Genomic DNA, 26,616 nt, shown 5'->3' with positions numbered 1-26,616 from the left:
TATTTTATTTCTTGTCAATACTCCAGCCATTAAAATTCCATTCAGGCTGCAAACTGTGACTGAATTGAAGCTAATCAATAGACGGGGAGAGTGGCGCACTGTCTCCATTTTCTGAGGCGTTTATTTACAGGGTTCCCAGGTCATTGGGTTTCTGGAATATCATTGAATTTTGACAGTTTTCCAGACTGGGAAAGTCAGGGAGTTTGATCAGTTCTCTGGGGAAGTCAGGCAATATCAGGGAATTTTGCAAATGGGTCATTTTACAGGAATATACCAGAATGCACACTACCAGTCAAAAGTTTGGACTCACCTGTGTCTGAATGTGCTATGTTTTTCATTCTCTTAAAGCCATTTTGATCTAAAGGCTTATGCTTAAAATGCTTCAAGTTAGTGTCTTGGACAAATATAAATAGTGAAGTTGATGCCTATGTATGAATTTCTTTCCAAAGCCTTTGCCTTTCCATCAAGGCAAAGGACGGCTACTTTAAAGAATCTAAAATATAAGATAGTTTTGATTTGTTTAACTTTTTTTTTTGGTCACTGGCACTGCATAATTCCATTGGTGTTATTTCATAGTTTTGATGTCTTTACTATTACTCTAAAATGTGAAAAATAGTAAAAATAAAGAGAAATGTGTATGTCCAAACTTTTGACTGGTAGTGTATTTTACAGCTTGTTGGACACACACATTGCATTAGATGGTGGTTTTCAGCTGTTTTTCCTCCACACAAAGCCTGACTGTAGTGGAAACCACGCTGTTTACCTTTTCTGAGCTGAAAAACAGCAACAACAAGCCAGGAAGGAACAAACGTTTTAGGGCTCCAACTTTGTTATGGAAAGTCATGGAAGGGTCATGGAATTTGGAAAGCCTATATTTATGTATTTATTTATTTTTGAGCAACATTGCTTTCATCAATCCCACTTTCAGTGATTTCCACTAGTCTGCGCCTCGCTCTGTCATGCATCCTCACCCCTTTCTGTGGTGTAATTACAGATTACGGCCACATGGCGTTGCTGCTGAGTTATTTTAGCCCTAAAGATATGAGACGGCTCAATGTGCCAGATCCCTGCAGGCTTCGCCTCACACTCCCCTCCTCCTCCTCCTCCTCCTCTCCCTCCTCCCACCTCTTCTTTTGTACCTTTGCCTTCCTCCCTCGCTCCCTCTGGTTCCCTGACTCCCTCCCTCCTTCATCTTCCTCAGTTCCAACTCTTCTTTATCACCTCCCTTTTCTCCTATCTTCACCTCTCCTATCTTCACCTCTCCTCTTCTCCTCTTCTCCTCTTGTTCTCTTATTCATATTAGTAGTGTTTGTGTGTCCCTTGGTGTGTGTGTGTGTGTGTGTGTGTGTGTGTGTGTTATGAGGGAATGCTGTAGCAGGCAACAAAACGGCATCTAATAGTGTGTGTGTGTGGGTGTGTGAGAGAGAGGGGAGTTGCGTAAAAAAATTGATTAACTTCTCCTAGTAAACTTGTGTGACTCTGCATCGTGTTTGTGTGTGTATCTGTGTGTGTATGCCCGTGTTTGTGGTTGTGCACATGCGTGGGTGTGTGTTTGCGTGGATGTGAGTGTGTGTTGGGTTGTGATTGAATGACAGAGTGTAGATTGCAGTGTGTGGGGGTGCAGAGTGCTGCTGACAGCTGAAGGTGAGCGCGCTGCCAGAGAGAGGTTGACATATAGGTCTGATTGGAAACCTAGAGGACAAGGATGAACATGATTGATGAGTGTGTGTGTGTGTGTGTGTGTGTGTGTGTGTGTGTGTGTGTGCATGTTTAAGTTTGCCTGTATAATGCCATCATTCTCTAGCTCTGAGTTTAAAGTTTTAAAGTCTTATTGGTTGCCAAGGATCTTAATAGTTGATTAGCCAATATGCTTTTTTGTTGGCTTTTTTGTGTGTGTGTGTGTGTGTGTACATGTTAATGTTTGTGTGTGTATTGCCATTATTGTTTAGGTCAGTGTTGAAAGGATTTATTGGACTATGTTTGCCAATGACCTTGCCTGTGTGTGTGTGTGTGTGTGTGTGTGTGTGTGTTTGTGTGTGTGCAGGCCGGGAGTGATCACCATGCAGGCTTTGTCAGAGGAAGACCGCAGGTTGTGGATGGAGGCCATGGATGGGAGAGAACCGGTAGGTTACCACGGTTACCTACAGAGAGAGAGAGAGGCAGACAGAGAGAGAGAGAGAGAGAGAGGCAGAGAGAGAGAGAGAGAGAGAGGCAAAAGAAGAGCTCCAAGTATAACTAACGTTCCCCTCGTCTGTTGTAAGACTATCCGACAATAAGAACTATTATTCATAGCTTTGGCCCAACGTCAACAACCTCCCTTCAGTGCAGTGCAATACTAACTGAGTGTGTTTGTATGTGCACAGTATTTTGTATATCAGTATTGTGTTTAAAGGAATACACCAAGTTTTTGTGAAATTGTCTCGTTGGTCAACTTGCACCCATTAAATGATGCATGTGTCCCCGGTTAATCATTCGCTAGGCATTTTCCAAAGCAAAAAGCAAAGCAAAAAGTCAGACCGTTTAATACTAAAAAGTTGTGAGTGTTTTTTATTGTAGATTCATAAATTAAAAAAATGAAATAAAACTTCTAAACTTAATATAGTTGAAGTAGCCAAGTTTTTAAACTATTTCAGGTGAGAAAGCAGGTGATTGATCTGCTGCATAGTGATTTTTAGCTGTACACATTCTCCCATTGTCCACCAGCTGTGCTTCCTTTATGAACAAGGAAAGTAGTTCAGTCATATATTATTTTATTTTGTGTGCATTTTACCGATCTCCTACACAAAGCTGCCACGTTCATTTAAGATTACTTATCATTTTGATTGAGACCGTGTTTTTTCTCACTTTTGAGATAATGCTAGTCGCCTACTAAAATGTTAGTATGGAGCAAACAATCTACTGGAGACACATGGATGATTTTGTTGTTTATGTTCTCATCACTTAACGGGTAAATTGACTGACAAGCCAGTCTCCCCAAAACGTTGTTTATTCCTTTAAAGTTACTTGATATGCAACTTTTCGCCTGGAGGCAGGAAGTTTATTGTTAGTCCCGCCCTCCTCCCCCTCAGTAGGTCAAGTTCACACGCCAACACTTGTCACTCATCTTGATGGGCTGTCAATTTTGAAACGGCATCTAGCCCGAGGCTGAAGTAACCAGTGTCTGTAAAGCCACCACAGGCATGAAGAAGCAGATGGTGAACACAGCAATTAAAAACAAAAACAAAGCAATGTTTAGCTTCACTGTACTTTCATTTCTTACTGCTTTCTGTCATTGTTGTTGTTGTCCATATCTGATGCTGTAGCCACTAGCCTCACCTTGATAGCCACAGCCGGCTCAGTACTGACTGCACCCATACAACACACACAGTATAGGCTGTATGCCTCAAAATGTCCCAAATATCATTTAAAAGGCAAATTTAGGACAAATGGGGGATTTTGGCCTGAACACACAGGGTGACAGACTGACTCAGACTGATCATGTCTAATATACCCTGTTTATTGTTATTATTTTAATGTCAAAAAAGTTGCATATTGTAGCTTCAAGGTCTTATTTAGGATACTTTTTTTTTTAATCAGGCCCATGCATATACCTATCTACATAAGCAAACAAAATATTCTCAATATTGCCATGGAAATTGAGGTTATGCAGATTGCAAAAGCCAACGGTAAATGGGCCACCTTGTATATGTATCTCAGTATCCTGGATAACATTGTTATATCCCAGTTATCTTATTCAGGTTTTCTCATAATTGAGATAACCAGCGCATGCTAACAAGCATTCAAAGGCTATTAGGCTGAAGTAGAAAAACAACAACAAAACCAGCCTAGTGAACTCAACAAATGTTGACTACTAATGTAATGTACAAATACCTCCTGCCCTCATTAGGCAGTGTTGTGTAGCTAATGATCTATCTGAGGAGTTGGTGTGATTTTTCTTTTGCAGGTATACAACCTGAACAGAGACAACCAGGCTGAAGGCAGTAAGTACATATAGTACATATTTATTATCAGTATTATCTGCCTGTTATCTGCCAGTATTATCTACCTTTTTACACCTTTTTAATTGTTGCATTTACTTATCATTCAAACTTTCAAAACACTCTGTATCGTTTATTGAAAAAAAATAATTACTTGTAGTTTATTGTTCAATATCTCGTCAACCAAGGACTTGAGTTTCCTTTTATCCTTTAAAAAGTTCCGTACTTAGTTTTAATTTTGTGCTATAAATCATTTTGTAATAGTAGGTTAAAATAGATGGATATCTCATTTTGGAGCCAAATTCTTTTCTTTTTTTTTTTCTCCTTTCTGTCTGTCACCTCTCTCCTCCCATGGCTCACACTCTGTTCTTCCCTTCTGCCCCACACTCCTCTCCTCCCCCTCCTCTCCTCTCCTCTCCTCTCCTCACCTCCTCCCCCCTCCCCTCCCCTCCCCTCCTCTCCTCTCCTCACCTCTCCTCTCCTTTCCCCTCCCCTCCCCTCTCCTCTCCTCTCCTCTCCTCTCCTCACCTCCTCCCCCCTCCCCACCCCTCTTCTCCTCCCCTCCCCTCTCCTCTCCTCTCCTCTCCTCTCCTCTCTCTCTCTCTCTCTCTCTCTCTCTCTCTCTCTCTCTCTCTGCATCAGTGGCCCAGCTGGATGTGATCGGGTTCAATGTGGTGAAGAAATTCATCTATGCAGTGGAGACCCGAGGTACAATGTTAACTCTTTCCTTCATCAGCACCACACACTGTACAGTTCAGTTCAATTCACATCTTTACTGTTGATCTGTCCCACCACCGGAGCACCTCTGTGTGTCTGTGTGTTGACACAGTGTTGTGAACACAATAACTCAAGAACAATACATGATAGAAACTTCATACTTACACCACAGGTTCCCCCTATAGAGCAGATGAGCTGATTCGATTTTGTAGCACCTTGCTGCGTAAATTTCCATAGTAATGAGGAAAAACTGATTTTCTTGAAACTTCTGTAACTCCTCAGTGCTTTAATATATAAAAGTAATTTCAACACCACCCATGTGTTATGTGAAAATAAGTATGCTGACATAGGAATATTTGCTAATTAATGCATTAAAAAGTGATTGTGTTATTTATACAGGGAAAGCCCAACTGAGAACTAGGTCTTTTACAGTGGTCCCCTGTTAACATCACATATAGTGGAAACAATGGCAAGAGCAATAGATAAACAGTGAAAAAGAAGAAATAAAAGACAACAAAACTGGTTATTTTTAATAGCAAGCATAACTGGTTATGTTTAATATATAATGGTAATTATGCCTGGACATTAGGCAGCTCAAGTGCCCCTTGTTTCCTGTTAGGAAAATATACAAACACAATAGAACTATGTACTGTATATATATTTACAAAACATGGTAAAGGGATGGATTCAAACGCATAACGTCCTGAATACGCGTTATGCGGCCCAGCGTTCCGAGTCACTATGAAACCCCGCTCTACTAATATTCTTCTACAGTTTTGCAGCAAAGGTCCACATTTGCAATATCAATACCTTTTCTACTTATCTGCTGTACTGAGGGCGTTCTCCAAGCTCCCAGTGTGAGCCAGGTGCACAGTGGCTGCAGATTCATGACCCCACATCCACAGGCTTTTCATAGGTTGGCAGACTCATTTCCATTTAAATCAAAGCGGTGTAAAACGATGGCCCTGCGTTTCAGAACCGCCAGGATCAGAGGTTTGATTTCTTTACACTGACGGACAGGCATGAAAAACATAGCAATGTCATGGCTGAAAGCGGTGTTGCCAGCTGTCAAGCAAACATGGGGCCAGCGCTTTCATCTGATCGTCTGATGTGGTAATTAAGGCTGGTGGGCAGTTGAGAAATCAAGTGTCAAGGCAACTGTATGTGTTTTTGAACCACTAAAATTACCTGAATTGCGGTGAAATAGTTTGTCAGTAAACTAGCTAGCTGCCCAGAAAACATTTTGATGTTGAATAGATGAGTGAAAAACTGTATATATGTAACACCAACATGAAAGTTGAGTCGATGCCTGTAGTCGTCTGTAGCTGCTACCTGCATCGTTCTGTGAAAGCGGGACCTAAATATTTTTCTAATATCAGTTCAAAATTGTTTCCAAAGCTGTTTTGGTGAACCTGCACATCATGTAAACAGGTCCAGAGCCTCCTGCACATCGCCCTCGTCAAAATGGATGCTGGGTGATACTCTCCACACACCTTTTTACAATTTGATGACAGATTTTCTGTGGCAGGCTAATTGACTGGCATTCGTTCCAAGTGTGACTCTGGTGCCAGGTCAAAGCCACCTTCTGCATAAACACAAAAAATTTGCACATTACAGTTGTTGGCACCTGGCTTGGTTCACAAACCAGTCAAACCAGGAAGCTGTCACCTTTATGCACACGGTTCATTGGTTGGGTGAGTGGATGAATACTTTAGGCGATGGACTGGTGGAAATTCCCCTGCCAATTTAAATTACCTTGATCTTTGGTAATTCAAACTCTAGGCAAGTGCACGATACTCAAATGAGGAATTGCAGAGACAAAAATTCTATTGAAAAAGATTCTAAATCTATTTAGAGAGAGTACAGAAGGATGCCTAAAGGTTGCCAATATTTCACAAAGGCTTCCTCAGGGTTTGCTGGTTTTATCCTCTACTGCTTCCTATGGAGAATGCCACACCACCTGATAAATATTCATAATTTTTCTTCTTGACTGTTAGGACTTATACTGCAATTTAAAATGTAAAAATGCCTCTTCCTGTCCTTGCTAGTCAGTTTAGGAGGCTCCTCAGATCGGGTCAGGCTGAATTTCTCACTCAGCTGCTTGGTTTCAGAACTATGGTTGAAAAGTAACAAGTCTCCTCTCCTCTCCTCTCCTCTCCTCTCCTCTCCTCTCCTCCTCCTCCTCCTCCTCCTCCTCCTCCTCCTCCTCCTCCTTCAGGTATTGATGAACAGGGCTTGTACAGAATCGTCGGCGTCAACTCCAGAGTACAAAAACTACTGAGCCTCGCAATGGGTAAACACACAAACAAAACACACGCACACATGCATTGCACACGCATACACACACACACAGACACACACACACACACACACACACAGACACACACACACACACACACAACTGGTGAAAAGTGAAAACATATGTTTCTATTGAGTAGATCTCTTTGGTATTTTCATGGCGGAGCTTCAGTTTGAGGGAAATAAAGAAATATAAAATGGAGAGAGACCCGAGGGAAAGAAACAGGAAAGAGTGGGGTGGAAAAAATAGATAAGAGAGAATTCAAGACAGAAGATAAAAAGACAGAGCAGCATGATAAGATGAAAGAGTATCTAACTATCTGTGTATCTCCATGTCTGTTTTTCTCCATCCTTGTGTCTGTCTCTGTCAAATCTAATCTTCCTTTTTTTTTTTTTTTTTTTTTTTTTTTTTTCTGTCTTCATATTTTTTTCTCCTCCAGATCCAAAGACGTGTGCTGACGTGGAGCTGGACAGCCCAGAGTGGGAGATTAAGACTATCACTAGTGCTATCAAGCACTACCTCAGGTCTGTGTGGGAAAGAGTGCACACACATGTAAAAAGTAGAAGAACAAATCCTTAAATAAAAGCCAAAATCTGTGCTGGAAGAAGTACTGAGCCTTAAGTCAAGGTAGAAATACCCTGATAGAGCAGTATTGAGAGTAAAAGTTTCCCATTCAGTCCCATAAAATGTGTTCATAAGTTAAATAACACATTCTTTATGAAATTGTTGTATTTCAGTGCTTGTGAGCATCCGGTCTTAACCGGTTTTAACCTTTAAGACTCATGTTAAATGGGTTGATTGATCCTTTTGTGGCTCTGAATCCCTCTTCGCATAGTTTGCTGGCTTGAAACTATTGAAATTGCAGCACTTTGCAGCACTTTCACACTTTCATGCAGTGCTTGAATAAAATCACACAGTTGCTTTCAGCCTCAGGTAGAAAACAGATCAGTAGCCTGTTGATCCAACCCAATGAATCCCTCATTTTCTCGTTTCACTCGTATTTGCTGGTGAAGCCTGTGGTCATTTGGACTTTGACCGTCTGAAGATGAGAGTTTCTGCTTGCTGGGTAGACGGACAGATGGTTGGATGGATGGATGAAATGATGGATGGATGGAGATAGAGCATGGAGGGAGGCCAGGGATTGGAGGTTAAGTGGAGAGAATGAGAGAGAGATGCATGGAGGAGAGGAAAGGAGGAGCGGTGGTCTAACTGTGCTCAATCTACCTGAATAAACCTACATTGTCCACAACTTGGAAGCATTCAGCAGGACTCACGCACACACACACACACACACACACACACACACACACACACACACAGCCTCAGGACCTGAGGTCAGGCCTCATTGAGAGCCAGTGGGAGCCATTAGCCGTCTCAGGGTGCTGTGATAAACTGATCTCCAGCTGTGTGCTCGCATGGAGGAGAGAGAAGATGAGATGAGAACAAAGAGGAGGAGGCGAGGGGAGAGGAAGAGAGGAAGGGAGCAAGGACGCTTCTTTTTTTTTTTTTTCTGGATTCTCGTTGCATGCATGCTCATCCAAACTATTTAGATTTATTGATTTTTCGAAAGCAGCCAGCCCCTAACTCTCGTCTTCCAAGCTGACATCTCTGTCTCCTCTGTTTCCAGAATGCTGCCTGCTCCTCTCATGACTTACCAGTATCAGAGGAGCTTCATCAAAGCTGCCAGTGAGTATTTTTATTTTTTTTTTCTTTCATGGCTCATATGTGCCTTTCAAATGCGGTCCTGTGTAGTTTAGTCGGCAGAGCATTAGACCAACTCTCCCGGGGTTTGATTCCCACCGAGGCCACCCAAATAAAAATTACACGCACAGTTCATCTAAGGCCTCTTTGGATAAAAACATATTCCAAACACCAGATGGTTTACAGTGAGTCCACAAAATATTGAGACCAACTGCTAACCAGGGGAATCTAAAAAAAAAAAAATTGTATAAACATTTTTATATATTTATATAATCCCTTATAGGACTGCAACTAACAATTATTTTCATTATCGATTTTTCTGTTGGATTATTTTTTCCAATTAATCCATTAATAATTTAGTCTATAAAATGTCAAAAATAATAACAAATGCCCGTCACAAGTTACCAGAGCTCAAAGTGATTCTTAAAATTTCTTACTTATTCTGACCAGCAACCAAAAAAACCCCCAAAGTATTCATCTTATAATGATGTGAAAAGCATTTGTGAAGCTGTGACCAGCAAATGTTTGGTATTTTTACTTGATAAAAATGGCTAAAACTATTATCAAATGATTATCAAAATTATAATTGATTACTTTTCTGTCTAATCGATTAATCAGCTAATCGTTTCAGCAGTAATCCCTTAATGATTTAAGCTATTAAATCCACTTCACTCATGTGGAGATGAACAGTTCATGAATGGAAGGAGATGAGTTAAAGATAGATTTGTAATCCTTGTTCAGAAGAACGTGCAACTCAGTTATTGTAAAGTGTCCTTGATATTTTGAATATTCTTTGCAGGTTACTCCTCTTCTTTCTGTTCTCACTTGAGTATGGCCTGTATATCTGTTATCTGTAATACACGATCTGATTAAGAGATTCATTTAAAGCATTTCTCCTTTATTGGATAGTTTACGGTGGAGAATGGCGTGTGACTAAGGTCATGATTCAGTACCAATCCAGTGAAGTCGCAATACACGGGCCGCCCGCTGAGATACCAGGTCGCCCGCTGTGCCACCGGGACGCTGCTGTCTGTCCATTTGCTCTGGCAGTCCGGCCCTCCTGCTGTGCCGCTTCGTGTTATGTGTCACACACAGTATGTTGCTGACCTTGTCTGTCCAGGGCAACCAGAATATTTATACAATATTTATATGATTTCTAAAACTCCACACAGAGATGAAAAGCCTGGTGACTCGCTCTGAGAGTGAGCACCTCATAAAAGGTTTGCATGTTGAGGTTTGCTTGAACCGTGACTCGGGTCAAATAGTTGCAAATAATTGTTAGCATTTGTTTTACCAGTACCAGATGGGTGGAGTATATTGAATTAGGACAATTTGTTTAATTTCCAAAAAAGTATACTCAGTTGATACATTCTTGTGTTTGCCTGAAGTCACCAAACACTCACTGCATTGCTGTGTGTTTCAAATCCCACTCATCTGGCACCTAAAGGTAAAAACTAGGGCTGGGCGATATTGACAAAATCAAATATCACAATATTTTAGACAGAATACCTCGATATCGATAATGTGCTGATTTTTCATATCAAGCACCCCTAATTTAGTCCACCTTAGGGCCACAGAACCCCATTTGATGATATATTACTATCTGTATTGTAGATAACAGTGAAGCTATGATCAAAACAGTCATTCTTCTACATTCTCTAACTGTGTTAAGTTTAACAATTCATCAATTTGTTGGGGACCCCCTGGAACCCCCTCAAGGACCCCGGGTGGTCCCCAGACCCCACGTTGAGAAACGCTGGTCTATTTTTGGTTTGGTCTGGCCTGGTCCAGTTTAGTCTGGTTTTATCATGTCTGGTTTGGCTTTGTCTGGCCTAGTTTGATCTGGCCTTGTATTGTCTCGTCCAGTCTATTCTTTTCTTACCTGAACAGCCCTGTTTCATCTCGTTTCACTCTTTATGTTCAGATTTTATTGCAGCGATAGTTCTGTTGTCGTCTAGTCTGAACGAGTTTAGTCTAGTCTAGTCTAGTCTGGTCCAGTCTGGCCCTGGTGTCTCACAGTCTGTGTCAGTGACCTGCTTTCTGTCTGTCGGTAGCTAAGCCTCCTGAAAGCTGAGCTGACAGGGGAAGGAACTCCAGGAAATGACCGTGTGTCTCTGGCAACCCCACCAGGAAATGGCTCTATAGTGAGGCCAACTGGAGAGAAAATGGGATGAGGTGTGTGTGTGTGTGTGTGTGTGTGTGTGTGTGTGTGTGTGTGTGTGTGTGTGTGTGTGTATTGGGAGAGTGGAGAAGAGCGTGGCACTAACAATGCCAGGGTTACTGGTTGGATCCCCACATGGACCACCCATGCTAAAAGTGCAGGTATTCAAGGTGACAGCCAATAATAAAATATAAAAGCAACCGCCAAATAGCATTTATATAAATTAGCAGATTTATATCTCTGGTCTCGCTAGATCTTTCCTCCTTCTGCTAAACTCCTTCCATTCTTTCTCTCTTTCCGCTGCCATTCATCTCAGGTTCTCATTAGATTTGTCCGGGTGTCTGTGTACATCCTTGTGTCAGTGTGAGTGTGTGTCCATACGTGCATGGGTGTGTGTGTGTGTGTGTGTGTGTGTGTGTGTGTGTGTGTGTGTAGTTCTGTATTTTATCCAAAGCAGGCATTAGCAGCAGCAGTGGGGTGTTATGAGGACAGCGTCCTCAGCTGAACTCTCCTTTCACGAGCTCCTCCCTTTCTCCTCCTCTCCTCCTGTCCTCCTCTCCTTCATGTCTCCCCTCCGACTCCTCCCACCACCCTGCCAATGATCCTCCTCTTCCTCCTCCTCCTTCTGCCGCTTCTTTTCAGCTTACTCTTCTGGTTTTGGCAGAAAGCGATGGGAGAGGGGAGGGGACTAGAGAGAAGGAGGAAATGGAGGGAAATAAAGGGAGAGTGAGGAGGAGGAGGAGGTGGGAGGGTGGAGTGCCACCTGGATTTTGGATACAGCTTGAGGCATGCACCAGCAGGAAAAAACACACACTCTCACCCTGGTTACCGTTGTTTTTTTGCCCGCAATCTCTCGGTGTCATCACTATCCTTTTTTACCTTCGTCTCCCTAAATTTCTTCCCTCACTCTGTCTCCCCTCACCTTCCCCCCTTACCTTTCCCTTGTTCCCCTCATTTTCTCCTGTATGAATTGGCTGCATTCCTTCAACTCTCTTCATCTGGCTGCATTTTTTTTCAGCTTTGCTACGTGAACCTTTGAAAGTTGCTGAAATGCTAGGCCAGACATTATTGATTTCAAAGATTACTTTCAAGGCATTTCTGCTTTATTAGCTAGTATATAATAGAGAGAGATGGAAAGATGATGGAGAGAGAGAGAGGGAGACATGTGACAAAGACCATGAGCTGGATTCAAACTGCTGACATTGAGAATGTAACATGCGTGGCAAATGGTTTTACAGACTCAATAGTGTCTCAGTCACAGACTAAAGGTCTCCCTCGGCAACCTCATCTCCCCTCTCAGCTAACTAAGCTACCAGGGCTTCTTTTAAAACAGTCTGTCTCAAAACGTGATGTTTGATGATCCACACCAGTCCCAGTCCCAGTCCAGATGAGATGCAGCAAGGAAGTCAGGAGAGGATGGACATCTGGGCCGGTTTTATCCAGCTTGAATCAGCTGTTACTCCCACTGTATCTTGTTAACTAAGGACAGAGTTGGGAGTCAATTCATGAATAAACTCATCAATTCCAATTCAACTGAGGAACTGGAATTGGAATTTGAAAAAAACCTACAGGAAACCTGTAACCTCAAGACAACCTCATCCTGCTTTTTGTCATTCAGAAATGTTCAAATTGTTGAACTTTGAATGTTTTGTATATTTATATAGGCCCATTAGATTCTGATTCATATGCAATGTATCCTAGACTATTTAGTCACTAATTATCATCCCTGTGATTATAACACAATGAAACCTATCTGGCAGCAAGCATCACTGTTTTCTCCTCCTAACCAAGAACTACTGGGAGTTTGAGTGAGTTTGGGAGGGAATAGAAATGCACTTATTATATTATTATTATATTTTTTATAATAATTTCACCCGTCCATTATTTCTATCTCCACCCCTCTCTCTCCTCCCTGCAGCTCTTCTGTCTTTTCCTTTTCACCTGTCCTGAAGGGTTGAAACAGTTAAAAGTAAGGTAAAGTTGAATATACAACCTGCTGTTAGAAGTGAAGATAGAGGAGGAGGTTCCCTCTTTGAAACTTTTCCTCTTGTCTCCATCTACCTGTCCTCCTTTTTGTCCGATTTACTAAATGACAAATGACGGTTGATGATCCATCACCATGGCGTTATCCTGCCTTACCTGCCCTGACCAACAGGTGGAGCTCTGCTTGTGCTGTAAGGCTTGGTGTGGTCTTGGCGGGAGAGGAGAAGTGAGAGAGTGTTAGACTCTAAATTTGCCTTTACCAGCCTCAACAACACTTAACCAAGTCTTCACTTCTTCCCAGAGTTGTATGCGTGTGTGTGTGCATGTGTGGGTGGGTGGTGGGAACTTGGTTGATGGGTGGGTGAGTGTGTGTTTTGCTTGTGTTTTCATGTGGATAAAATGATATATTTATAAAATGGATTCTGAGTAAGAAAGGCCCTTTGAACTACCCAGAAGGATACAGCTTACTTAAGATGTAAGCCACAAAATATTTTGAAAATCAAATGTCTAGGAACTATCATTCAGTTGCATCCTTCAGGAAATAGAAGAAGTCTGACTGGTTATCTCTGTTTTGCATCAAATTTATCAGCAAATTATCAATGGAGAATATTTCAGTGTGAAAGCAGTAATGATATTGGTGCATTATAGTGAGTACTGGTGGTGAAAAAGAGTATAATTTATCAGAATTAGAGCAGATCTGAGTAACAGTTCTCTATTTTGTGATGTTAGTTTACTATTGTCAGCATTTTATCAGAAAGTTGTGTGTTGGTGCTGTGTTCAGAATTTGTGCATCAGCAAAATATGTTTTACTGTATGTGAAACACTTGTAGTAGTTTCCCCCACTTTAAATGGGCTATCAATGGCTATTTGTTTACTTATATAATAACTGCATAGTAAACAACTTCTTAATTTGCCATGGTATCCGGGCTGGTATTGGCAACAAAGTCAAAGTGTTGATATCATTAACAACTGTAGTGTGCTCGCTCTGATGTGTGTGTGCATAATACATACTGTATGTGGGTGGATGTGTGGTTTTGCTAACATGACTTTGATTGCAAAAGCATGTACTGCATATAGTGAAGACACGATTAAAGAGAAATGCATGATTAAGAAATGCTAAGATGAATGAATTTTTGATGAAGTGAAAACCGTGACTCTTTACTTTCACGTTGGTCAGTGCATTATAAAGTGTTACAGCTAACTCCACAGTTTGTGTGTGTGTGTGTGTGTGTGTGCAAGCAGGCATGTGTGGCAAAGAGGGTGAAAGGATGTTTATTCGTGCTTGGGTACATGCATGTGTGTGTGCGTGTGACTTTGTTTTCTCTTGTTGAGAAACAGTGAAAAAAACAAGAATGAATAGTGAGAATAAAAATGTTTCTCTGATGAAGTGTGAAATGAAATCCAAGGTGAGAGAGGAAAAGTGACTTTTAAAGGTCGATGTGTTTCCAGTGATGGACGAGGTGGAGACTGTGATGGTAAATGACTTCAGCTTGTTGGAAGCGCTTGCTGTGTCTCGGCACCATAGCTACTGACTGCGGTGTAGCTTTAATGTACGAGCTGTGGTTTGAGTGTGTGTGTGTGTGTGTGTGTTTGTGTGCATGTGTGTTTTGACTTAACATACGGGCTGGTGTGTGTGTCAGTGTATCTGCGGGTCCTTAAAGTCTGGAAAGATAATCTAAATTTGAGGTCTTAAAAAGTATTAAAAACAGTTATTTAAATACAGCTATTAGAGGTCTTAATTTTCTCACCATGAAACAACAGGTTTATTTTTTTATTTTCATTTTGATACAAATTAGACAGAAGTTTTGACAGAATCTTGACATTCACAGAGCAGGGTTAATAAAGTATGCAAACTTTAATTTCCTCTTCCTTATACTGCCCATTTACAGTTTCAGGACTTTGATTAGCTATGTTAACTGATACAATTGATCATCTATTTTGGCTTGATTTTTGTTTCTTTAGTTTGTTAAATCGGTCTTAAAGCATAACTCCATCCATGATTGACCTGGACCCTATTTTCCCATCTTTGTCCACCATATCAATTGATTCTGATAAAAATCACAACAATTGCTTCACTATAAAACTACTTCTGTCTTGCTTGCCTGGGCATGTGGCTCTCCAATACAGTCTCCAATACAAATTGACCCTAAAAGCATCCAAAACATGTTGTTTTCAACACATCGATTGCTCCCTGGTATGATGGAAAAAGATGGGAAGATAGGGTCCAGGTCTAAAATGGCCAGCATGCTTTAAATTCAATCCCAGGTAGCATTAAAAGGAAACCTGCAGATACCCTGATGTTTGTGTGTGTATGCATACGTGTGTGTGTGTGTGTGTGTGTGTGTGTGTGTGTGTGTGTGTGTGTGTGTGTGTGTGTGTGTGTGTGTGTGTGTGTGTGTGCGTATGTATATGTGTTCTGTCTTAAAGTTGAGGTGCAGGTAGAGGAGTGTGTGTGCTTCAGCATAATGCGTGTGTTGTGTTGGACACCAGAGAACGGCAGACACTGGCAGTGATGAGTGTGATTGTTTTCATGTGCATGCAGCTGCGTGGAAGGCTGCATGATCGGGTGTAGCGGACGTGAACATGCATGTGGATGTGATGTGGTGTGTGTGTGGTTGGTTGGTTGGTTGGTTGTTTGTATGTTTCTGTTCTCACAGTGTGCCGTGTGTATCCACTAAATATGTGCAATGAGCATGTTTGTGATGGTTGTTCTGTGTGTGGTGTGTGCATTTGTGTGTGTGTGTGTGTGTGTGTGTGTGTGTGTATATCCTTATCAGCCTGATTGTTGATAAGAAAAAATGCATTTTTGTTTTCCTGTGTGTGTGTGTGTGTGCGTGTGTGTGTGTGTGTGTGCGTGTGTGTGCGTGTGTGTGTGTGTGTGCTGTGACAGTGGGAGTGTATTGCCCGGCGCTGACAGCCAGGGCCAAAGGGGTTGATCTAGAGTCTGTCTGCTGTCGTCTCTCTATCGACTGGCTCTGTGCCGCTGACTTATAGAGTCATTCATCACCAGCATGTCTGTCCGCCTGTCTGTCTGTCTGTCTGTCTGTCTGACTGCCTGACTGCCTGTCTACCTGTTTGTCACCAGAAAATACTGCAGTGCCACTTTGCAGTAGAGTTAAACACCCAAACTGACGAAAACCTGTCTGTCTCCTTCCCTCTCTTCTACTTTTCATTTCCTTCTCTCTCTGACTCTCTGGCCTCTCTCTCTCTCTCTCTCTCTCTCTCTCTCTCTCTCTCTCTCTCTCTCTCTCTCTGTCTGTCTGTCTGTCCAGAGCTAGACAACCCGGAGGCCAGGGTGACAGAGATCCATGCTATCGTGCACCGGCTGCCTGAGAAGAACAGACAGATGCTGGAGTTGCTGACCAAACACCTGGCCAAGTAGGTTGAAATATGAGGCTCACACACACACACACACACACACACACACACACACACACACACACATACACGTAGGGTTCAAATCGCAGTGGAGCCACGGGCAGCTGAGCTCCTCTGAAAGCAATTCAAGTTTAAATTTTGGAGAAGGTCAATGTCCTCAGTGAGTAATATTGCAGCAAGCTGAATAGAATCTAACGGCAACAGGAACACAGCAGCCCAACCTCCTAACTGGGAAGATTTAATGCAAGAGAATAAAATGAAAGAAAGAGACAAAAGAACAAAAACTGTTTCTTAGGAAGGCATCATTGAAATGGGGGGAAATAACGTTCTTATCATTTATTTAAGTTGACGTTGAGTTGGAATACCTTTCAAACCTATTTCAGTGTTTTTAATTCAGTATTTATAGAGGCATACCACTCAAATGGAGATTTAGTCATAGACCAAGATTAATTTTGTAGGCCAAGACAATAGTCTCATCCAAATAAATAGCCTTTTATTTTTATTTAGAGGCTCAGGTGGTTTGAATTATTAATGTATTGTACTGTGTTGTAGATGTGTGTATGTAGATCCCAGAAAGAATGGCTGTTGCTATCAGCTAATGGGAATCCAAACAACCTTAACCATAAACAGACAGATCTATAGTCTACAGAGTTATACACAGGCATAAATACTTACTAATGCTGTATACTATGTGGCATTCTATAGCTGGTTAAATGGAATATCTGTTCTATTGATTCATCATTCAATACTGTCCACTAATAAACCCGTCCGTTCAAATGTTATTGATTTAAATGCATGTAATATACTGGCTGTAACTGTATATTCTGTGGTATTTCTGTAGTGCAGTGTTGCCCTTTGTTACTTTGCTACATCTCCCCACTCTGCTTACCCAATTAAGAGGATTAGACATGCAGTGAGTCGAGAACTGGTGACAGCAACAGTGACCGGATAGATTCACATGCTCTACTCCTCATAACTCTGCTGCATCATTATGCTGTTGTCCTCTTCTCCCTGATCTATCTCTTCTCCTCCCCTCCTTACTTTTCTGCCTCTCTTCTGTCTTCTCTCCTCTCTTCTCTTTTCCTTTTTTCCTCTCTCCTCCTCTTCTTTCCTCCTCCTCCACTCTCCTTACCTTTCTCTATCCTCTCCTCTCTTTCCTCTCCTCTCCTCTCCTCTCCTCTCCTCTCCTCTCCTCTCCTCTCCTCTCCTCTCCTCTCCTTACCGTTCTTCCTCCTCTCTTCTCTCCATTTCCTCTGCTCTCCTCTCCTTATTTTTCTTCCTCTTTTATCCTCTCCTCTCCTCTCCTCTCCTCCTCTCCTCTCCTCTCCTCTCCTCTCCTCTCTCCTTTCCTTACCGTTCTTCCTCCTCTCTTCTCTCCACTCCTCTCCTCTCCTCTCCTCTCCTCTCATTTCCTCTGCTCTCCTCTCCTTATGGTACTTCCTTGTTTATCCCCTCCTCTCCTATCCTTACCTTTCTTCCTCTCCTCTCCTCTCCTCTCCTCTCCTCTCCTCTCCTCTCCTCTCCTCTCCTCTCCTCTCCTCTCCTCTCCTCTCCTCTCCTCTCCTCTCCTCTCTTATCCTCTCCTTTCGTTACGGTTCTTCCTCTCCTCTCCTCTCCTCTCCTCTCCTCTCCTCTCCTCTCCTCTCCTCTGGTATGGAGGGAGGAGCAGGTTTTGCTCTCTTTCCCCACCAGAAGGATTACAACCTCATACATTCTGCAGGGGTTGAGTATTCCACATCTACATTGCTGGAAAACTATTTAGCCAGATTGCTGTTGTCCTGCATCCCCGAGGAGGATTAGCGCTCTGTGTGTAATCTCTTGACCACATGCATTAAGGCAGCATGTAAATAGAAACCCATCCAGCCGCATTCAAGTCAAATCTATTTCCTGACTTGGCCCTTGAAGGGAAAGGGAGGATAATAGTAATAATAAATGTATTACTTTATTGATTTCATTTTGCCCCTATAGAGTGCAGCACCACTGGAGCTGGTAGAGATTCAGTGTTTTGACTTTAAAGTGCAACAAATCAGTTGTAATCATTTGCAACGACCTGGTCAGTGGTTTCATATTAAGGCGATGCACTCCTGCGTCCTACTGATGGCTTCTTCTCTCTCTTTTTCCTCCCACTTTCATTCACCTCTTTGCCTCAGCATTGTGGATGTTTGTGCACATAGACAGCATTGCATAGACACGGCCATAGCAGGTGGCCTGTCTTTTGCTTAGATAACCACAAGCTGCTGCAGCCTATAAGGAAAAAGCAGGGCATGACACTGTTGGCTTATCTGTAATTATTCTTCTAATGCGGTCGAGTGGCATTGTATTTCACTCTAAAGCCGCTTCTAAGCCCCCTGGCTTTACCAGGCTTTCTTAGGCAGCGGCGACATGATATAATGTGTGACAAATGGGATAGTAGCCAGGTTCACACTTCCGTTTCAGCCAGTCGCAGCATGCAGTCGAGGGCGTATGCAGGTAGACAGAGTGCAACCTCTTTACCCTCATAGATAATACCCATCTGCGATAAAGGAATCAGCACCGGCTTAGGTGGAATGTCTGGATCACAGTGTCTCTCAATTCAGTTCAATTCAATTCAATTCAATTCTTAACACATTATGACTAATGACAAAAAAGAATACTAAGGTACAAAACATGTGACATGAAAAGACAAACAACAAAGCAACAACAACAACAACAACAAAAAAAAGAGCAACAACAACAAACAAAAACATAGGCTATAAGTCCCTTGTTGGAAAAGAAAGAGAGAGAGGAGGGAAAAAAGCTAAATAATAAGAGAATGGGATAATAATGAATTGGGAAACAATAATGGAAACAATTCAATTCAACGTGCTTTATTGGCATGAATGTCATAAGAACAATACTGCCAACGCATCTAAGAACAATGAAGTAAAAAAGACACAATTCATCAGCAGAGTAAATAGTGAATACATTACTAATAAGACAAAATCAATTCAAGCAAGAGCATTCAGATAATACAATAAACAGTTGAATATTACAAATTGGTAATTGTCTCTCATTGTCTGTCTCTCTCTCTCTCTCTCTCTCTCTCTCTCTCTCTCTCTCTCTCTCTCTCTCTCTCTCTCTCTCTCTCTCTCTCTCTCAGTGTGGCCAGTCACCACCAGCAGAACCTGATGACCGTGGCCAACCTGGGCGTGGTGTTCGGGCCGACGCTGCTCCGCCCGCAGGAGGAGACGGTGGCGGCCATCATGGACATCAAGTTCCAAAACATCGTGGTGGAGATCCTCATAGAGAACCATGAGAGGGTAAGCGGGGTGTGTGTGTGTGTGTGTGTGTGTGTGTGTATCATGCATAAATGAACACACACACGCACAAGTAAAGTGTAAAGTAAAGTGGAATGGAGGAGTATTTGCAAAATATATTAAATGCCTCCCTCGGCTTGTTAAGTTTTGCATAATTGTTCATGAAAACAACAATTAACCCGCCCACCATTATGTGTGAACCTTGACCTGCTGTACACACACACACACACACACACACACACACACACACGCACATATATATATACACACACACACACACACACACATATACAGTATATATACACTTCAACGCCCTCAGGCCCCTTTCCCCTTTCGATCCAAGCAGCTTATTGGCTGGTCAAGCTGCTTACAGAGGTCACTATGGCAACGGACAAATTAGCCCGACTGTTTGAGACCCCAGCATCACACACACACACACACACACGTCTGTTTGGCCTGTCCAGGGAGCACACACACACACACACACACACACACACACACACACACACTCACACACAGCAGCTCGCAACACACCAGGTACACACAGTGAATCCTCAGTGATCCTCAGCAGATTCTGCCCAGCAGCCTGGTAGACAGACAGTTACACACACACACACACACACACACACACACACACACACACACACACACACACGTTGGCTTTCTGCCTCCTCCAGACTTCCTAGAGAACTGCTGGAGTTCTTTTTGATTGACAGTGTCTCCAGTGCAGGGTGTGTCTGTTCTTATAGAAAACCCATCGCACTCCACATCACACTGTCTCCTGAAGATATAGAACAGTGACAGTCTGCATGTGTAATTGAGAAACAACACTAATCCTTTACACATCTGACCTTTTCCTACGTACAAAAAGATGATTAGTGTCCTTTTTCAGACATTTCTTTCATTTCCTTTGCTAATTTTGGCACGAAGCCTTTGGAAAGTGTTTTTTTTCCTCTTCCTCTTGAATTTGCTACCACCATTTACTACAATGAAAACATAGTTTAGTTTGGTGTGCACGGTATTGAAGCAAACATTCATAAACACTTTACTGGAGCTTCATGATAGCTACATGCATTCAGGAGTCTGCAGGTTTCATTTGGTCCTGGTTATGACAGGTTAGCACACTTTTCTGCAGTCGAAAGCCACAAATCCGGTGTGACAGTCGGTAAGGGATTTCACAGATCTCCAGTTTGCTTCTGTTTCTTCTCTTTTCCTTCCTGGATGGAGCTAAGGGTGTGGAGCTGGCTGAAAAGGAGAAAGAGGCGATGACAGACGAATGGATGAGGAGATGATGACACTTGACTTTTCAGGCTGAAATAACAGGCTAATAAAAACATAAGGTTTTCAGTTGTGGGGGAAAAAAAATCTGTTCAAAAAATGGAGAGAGAATTGGTGAGGGAAAAATTAAAAACATGAGACAAAATACAGAGCTGCACAGCATGTGATCGTCATTCTCTCCTCTTCCCTGAATGTAATTACAGTACGTTAAGTTGGTGTTATGTATTCTGCTGTATCTTGCTTCAAGGAATAGCACAGAAATGAATTTTAGGGTTAGAAATTGTAAATTGTAGACTGTGGGCCACAGTCTACCCTGCTGTCCATTTTGCTTTTCTGCATCTGTAATTATTTATACTTAAAAAAACATTAGATGGGGCAGCAGCAAGCAGTTAGGATGCTGACTTCGGCAATAGTGAGTGTAAAGGGTGCAATGCACTGGTGGAATATAGAAAAGAATGAAATTGATGTGTTTTTGTTTATCAGCTCACATATTAGGCTGTCTCCCGGTCAGCAGAGCAAAATGGCAAGCCTTATTGACTTTGCAAACAGGCATAGGGACTGGTTGGATCACTAGTGAGTTAGCAGAAATGTTTATTTCATCATGTTGCTATTTTAATACTGTGTTTTTGCTTGTTTTTTGTACTGAATCATAATGTAGCATATTAGGACCAGCATGTTATGTTTTTACATTCAAACACCACATTGGAAATAAGTCTCTGATTAAATACGATAAGATAAACTAAACTATCCTGCAAGTATCCAGATCCAGTCCATAACTGGCTCATGGTAAAAATGTTGTACCTTCATGTGACCGAAAGGAATTTAGAGCATACTGTATACTCGTTAATTGTTTTTGTGAAGAAAACAAATCAAAAACCCAGTGTTTCCATATGTTTTCTATGTTACTTCCATTTTGTTATCTCCATCTTGTAAATTTGACCTCTCGATGTAGATTGTTTTGCTGGCTGAGCTGAATCACTCACACCTCATCCGTCTCCCTCATGTGTGCAGATATTCAAGGACATGCCGAGTTCGACCGGTTCGACCAACCTGCAGCTCAACCTGTCCAGGAGGAGGAGCACGGAGAGTAAAGCCCCGTCCTGCAGTGAGAGGCCGCTCACTCTCTTCCCCACTCCCACACATTCCCTGAAAGGTGAGTTGGACACTGGCAGTACAGTGCTTCCCTTACAGGATTAATATTGTTGCGGCTCGCCCAGGTAAATTAACAGCCTGCCAAGCAGTTTTTTGGATTCATTTTGGAGCAATGATACATTAAGCTGGCAGTTCTCACTGATATAGTTTTCAAACAATCACGATTTAATGCTGCCAAGTGGCTAAAGCATGTTAGTGAACTACAATGACCATAATTCCTTGCACCTAGTTTGAAACGTAGCCTCGATAATCAGACGGAAGTGTTGCAGTGCCATTAGTTTATACTAGATTTAGAGACTTTAGTGCCTGAATAACAAGTCATCAATAACCCTCCCTCCCTACGCTGCTGTAGTAAACTGACAACCTGAGGAAAACACTGTGGTATCATGCAAACACAAAACATTAAAATATACAACAAATGCTAACAAACACTCAAAAATATGTAGACAAAGAGACAGGGAAACAACACACACACAAACATAAATATACACATGCAGAAACGGACACAGCACATACGCAGACACAAACAGGCAGTGTCACAGTGGACAGAGTCAGAAATGAACTTTCTGGCCTCACCTACCAACAGCTGATATTAGTTAACATACATTTTTCATAGAGATATGCCACCCTGTCTATTTTCAGTGCTATTTTGTGTACAGAATCAGGTAGTGTGTGACTATATTTCGAGTTTTTAGAGTTTTAATTGGTTTAAATGGGAGTATTTGTTGCGTTCTTTTATCTTTCTATTTTACTTGATTTGATTCTTTTAATGCAATGCATTTTGCTTGTTCTTTTATATGAATTTTATCTTTTTATCTGCCTTCTATTGATGTAAAGCACTTTGAGCGGCATGTGGTGTATGAAAGGTGCTATATAAATAAAGGTTATTATTATTATTATTATTGTTATTATTATTATTATTATTATCAATTAATTAAAAACGTGCCCACAGACTTATACAATGGATATTTTTTGTCTTCATTATTTTCTTTTTAGAGCAACGCTACAATCCTTGACTGTCTCTATTTCTTTGAATTACTACATCAGTACAAACATGGCTACAGTAATGGAAGGAATGTGTTGAGTGTCTTTCTAGACTAGATATCTGATGCAGAAATGGACGATACCCTGTTACTAGTCCTAATCTAACCGGCAGTGGTGGAAGAAGTATTCATATCTTTGACTTACGTAAAAGTAGCAATACCACAGTGTAAAAATACTTTGTTACAAGTAAAAGTCCTGCATTCAATCTTACTTAAGTCAAAGTACAAAAGTATTAGCATCAAAATATACTTAAAGTAGCAAAAGTAAAAGTAGTCATTATGCAGAATGGCCCATTTCAGAATCATATATATCATGTTGTTGGACTATAATTATTGATGCATTAATGTGTTTATCACTTTAATGTTGCAGCTGGTAAAGGTGGAGCTAATTTTAATTACTTTATATACTGCTGGGTAGCTTAACCTATAAAAATATATAATCATTTATTAGTTGATTTATAATTTGTATTAATAATCTAAATCTGCAAAGTAGCTAGTAACTAAAGCTGTCAAATAAATGTAGTGAAGTAAAAAGTACAATATTTCCCTCTGAAATGTAGTGGAGTAGAAGTATAAAGTAGCATGAAATGGAAATACTCAAGTAAAGTACAAGTATCTCTAAATTGTACTTAAGTACAGTACTTGAGTAAATGCACTTAGTTACTTTCCACCACTGCTAACCGGCCTGTCAAAGTGGCCGCTAAGTTACATCGCTTTCTACCGCAGACAAAGAGACAAAGAGACAATTTGCTGGTGGATGACACCAAAGAGTTTCTGAATCCGTCTTGTTACTCCTGCAGGTGAGAAGAGGAACAGTGTGGTGAACTCGGCCGCGGAGCTGCAGCAGCCCGTCTCCTCCAGCGCCAACTGTAACAGCAGCAGCAGCAGCAGCAACAGCAGCCAGGGACGAACCCCGAGACACAGCCTGACCAGCAACGACGGGGAGCAGGAGAGCAGGCAGAGCCGGCCCAGCTCGCTGTGAGTATAGGACAGAGAACATGATCAGAAAAATAGAGATTGACTTTATTTATATAGCGGCTTTCATAAGAAGAATGCAGCTGCACTTCTGGACAGATATGAAAGTAAAGACAAAACGGAGAGAAGCAGCAGAGAAGCAATGCTAAGAGTGATGACTGTCGAGAGAAATAAAAATAAATATGAGCAGCCTGCGTGTGTGTGTGTGTGTGTGTGTGTGTGTGTGTGTGTGTGTGTGTGCGTGTGTGTGTGTGCGTATGGGTGGGTGAAGGGCAAGGAATGTGAGTGGGGAAGCGAACCCCGGTAAGAGTATATACATTCAAAAATATATGTATAAATAAATATATACACACACACGTACTCATGCAAGAATGCACACATACGCACACCTGTTCACTAAACACATGCGCATACACACAGAAATGCACCTGCACACACAAAAACACACACATACAGATGCACACGTCAGACATACCAACAGTAATGCACACACACACATACACACACTTGATCACACACACACACACACACACACAGCAACTTAGAGGCACGAGAAGCAGGTGTGTGACCAGAAAGTCATCGGCTCAAATCCCCATACCTGGTTACATAAAGTCAAATACATTTTAAATGCTATCAAAACCATAAACACTGCTCTATGTATTTAATCTCGGATTGATTTTAGAGGGTTTTTTTAGGGATTTTGAGGGTTTTTTTAAGTGTCTGTCCAGATAAATCAGTCACACCTCAAGCAGTTTACATAATTGAAACCGTAAACCATTTACAAAGATATTTTTAGCGGGTTGGAACAAGCCCCTCCCCCCTGTGAGAAGTGCTGTAGATCTTAATGTAAACGCTGACTGGACACACCCATGCTGTCGACATTGACAGATGTAAACAAACGCAGACACACCAATTCACAGAGGCATACTGGCTGGAACACACACACACACACACACACACACACACACGCCCCTCATCTGTCCGTCCATCATCGTGCGGTCGTCTGTTCCGTCTTGTTGTTTCCACACGCCACTTTGGTGTTGACGCACGCCTTGTTAGACTGGGAAGAGATCCAAGCTGGCAGAGCCTCCTCAGGGGAAACTAGCTACCAATCATCTCATTTACTGTCACAGGCGAGACGGGGTTTCAAACACAGCCTGTCACTGAGACGGCTGCACGTCTCCACTTATTACTTTTCTCCCGCTGTCTTCCCATTTGTACCTTCTACCTTCCCCGCCTCTCCTTCACTCTCCCCTTCATCTCTATTCTTTTTAATCTCTCACTCACACATGGCTCTTATATCTAGCCTTGTTTATTAAGTTGCCTCTCAGTGTGAATTCGGTCTCATCGTTATTTATTACATTTCCTCCGATGCATCTCCTTGTATGTCTGCTAATTCATACATGGGATTCGATATTCTGATTGATGTGATCAACTGAAGCACCGTATTTGAACAGCCGCCATATTTGTAGCAGTCGATCCAAATTATATGAAGTGTGAATGTTATACAGTATATTGTGTGAAATGCACATGTACTGTTTACAGTGGGAGCATTTATCCTGCATCTATCCTGCATTAGTGCTGCAAACATTCTCTTTTTAACATTATACAGCAGGGCTAAACGATATTGACAAAAAAAAACCTAATTGCGATTATTTGACAGAATACTGCAATTGCGATTTACTGCGATACTACTACTACTACTACTAATACTACCATTGCGATTCATATCAAGTTTTTCTTGTCATACATTATGTTTAGATTTTTAAAATTGTTTAAAGAAAAGTGATTTTGTTTAAAAAAAATATATATATATATATATATACTGTATACAGTACTGTGCAAAAGTCTTAGGCATATGTCAAAGATATCCATAAAGCGAAGAACTAATAAAATGAAAAGTGTCTGAATATCAAAAATTTACAATAAACAGCAGTCTACTGACACACTAATGCAGAAAACAAATACACATCTAACACTTATAAGAAATTTATATAAAAACTCTAGGGTGCCTAAGAATTTTGCACAGTACTGTATATATATATATATATATATATATATATATATATCAGTGTGCAGGATTTACTGAGTTTGAGTATAATGAAAGGTTGTGATTCTTGGGTGAAATATTACCTGGAGCTCTAAAACACCTTGTTCAGAAATCCAATTTGGACGCTCCTCTTTGTCTTAAGCAATTAATTGCAGCTGTGATTTGGAAATTGCAAGTTCATATTGCGATTTTGATTTCTTTCTTTTTTTCTCAATTAATTGTTCAGCTCTATTATACAGTAGAACCAAATTAGAATATTGTAAAATAAGACTCTCGTCATGACTGATGCATCAGTTGCATCAGTTGTTTCCTTCATTCCATCAGGTTTCCTAGAAGTAGAAGTAGGGCCTGAAGCATGGTGTTTTATTTGTCTTTATTATTCCAATAGAGACAGGCCTATAGCTGTGATGACCAACATGATGTGGTAGGGAAGAATCATGGGTGTAATTGTTTTGGTAAATATTTGATATTGGCAGGCAAGGAAACAAGTTACTTTATAGCAAAGAAACATAAAAAAAACCCTCACAATTCTTTTTGGATAATCAAAATAAGTAAAAAATAAGGGAATATTATGGGGAGTTGTCAGTTTGTGCAATCATGTAAACAGCTAAATCGGATTTGTGTCTT

The 26,616-nt window shown here is 41.4% G+C and overlaps 1 protein-coding gene across 4 annotated transcripts in view; it reads left to right on the top strand.

The window, feature by feature from the left end:
- LOC139640641 (rho GTPase-activating protein 26-like) overlaps positions 1–26,616 on the top strand; it is a 108,968-nt gene that overhangs the window by 66,867 nt on the left and 15,485 nt on the right. For all 4 annotated transcript variants that reach the window (XM_071514816.1, XM_071514819.1, XM_071514818.1 and 1 more), the window contains 10 exons: positions 2,045–2,123; positions 3,944–3,980; positions 4,620–4,685; positions 6,913–6,987; positions 7,433–7,517; positions 8,621–8,679; positions 16,111–16,216; positions 19,335–19,494; positions 21,781–21,922; positions 23,765–23,942. In XM_071514816.1, the coding sequence (XP_071370917.1) occupies positions 2,045–2,123; positions 3,944–3,980; positions 4,620–4,685; positions 6,913–6,987; positions 7,433–7,517; positions 8,621–8,679; positions 16,111–16,216; positions 19,335–19,494; positions 21,781–21,922; positions 23,765–23,942 (987 nt within the window). The remainder of the gene's footprint in view (positions 1–2,044; positions 2,124–3,943; positions 3,981–4,619; positions 4,686–6,912; positions 6,988–7,432; positions 7,518–8,620; positions 8,680–16,110; positions 16,217–19,334; positions 19,495–21,780; positions 21,923–23,764; positions 23,943–26,616) is intronic.

The sequence above is a fragment of the Centroberyx affinis genome, unplaced genomic scaffold (genome assembly GCF_046629955.1).
Source record: "Centroberyx affinis isolate AG114_WGS23_722 - 3 ecotype Tasmania unplaced genomic scaffold, CSIRO-AGI_Caff_v1 ptg010099l_1, whole genome shotgun sequence".
Classification (NCBI taxonomy): Eukaryota; Metazoa; Chordata; class Actinopteri; order Beryciformes; family Berycidae; genus Centroberyx; species Centroberyx affinis.
The sequence above is the reverse complement of the archived record's forward strand: the minus strand, read 5'-3'. Positions and strand labels throughout refer to the sequence as shown.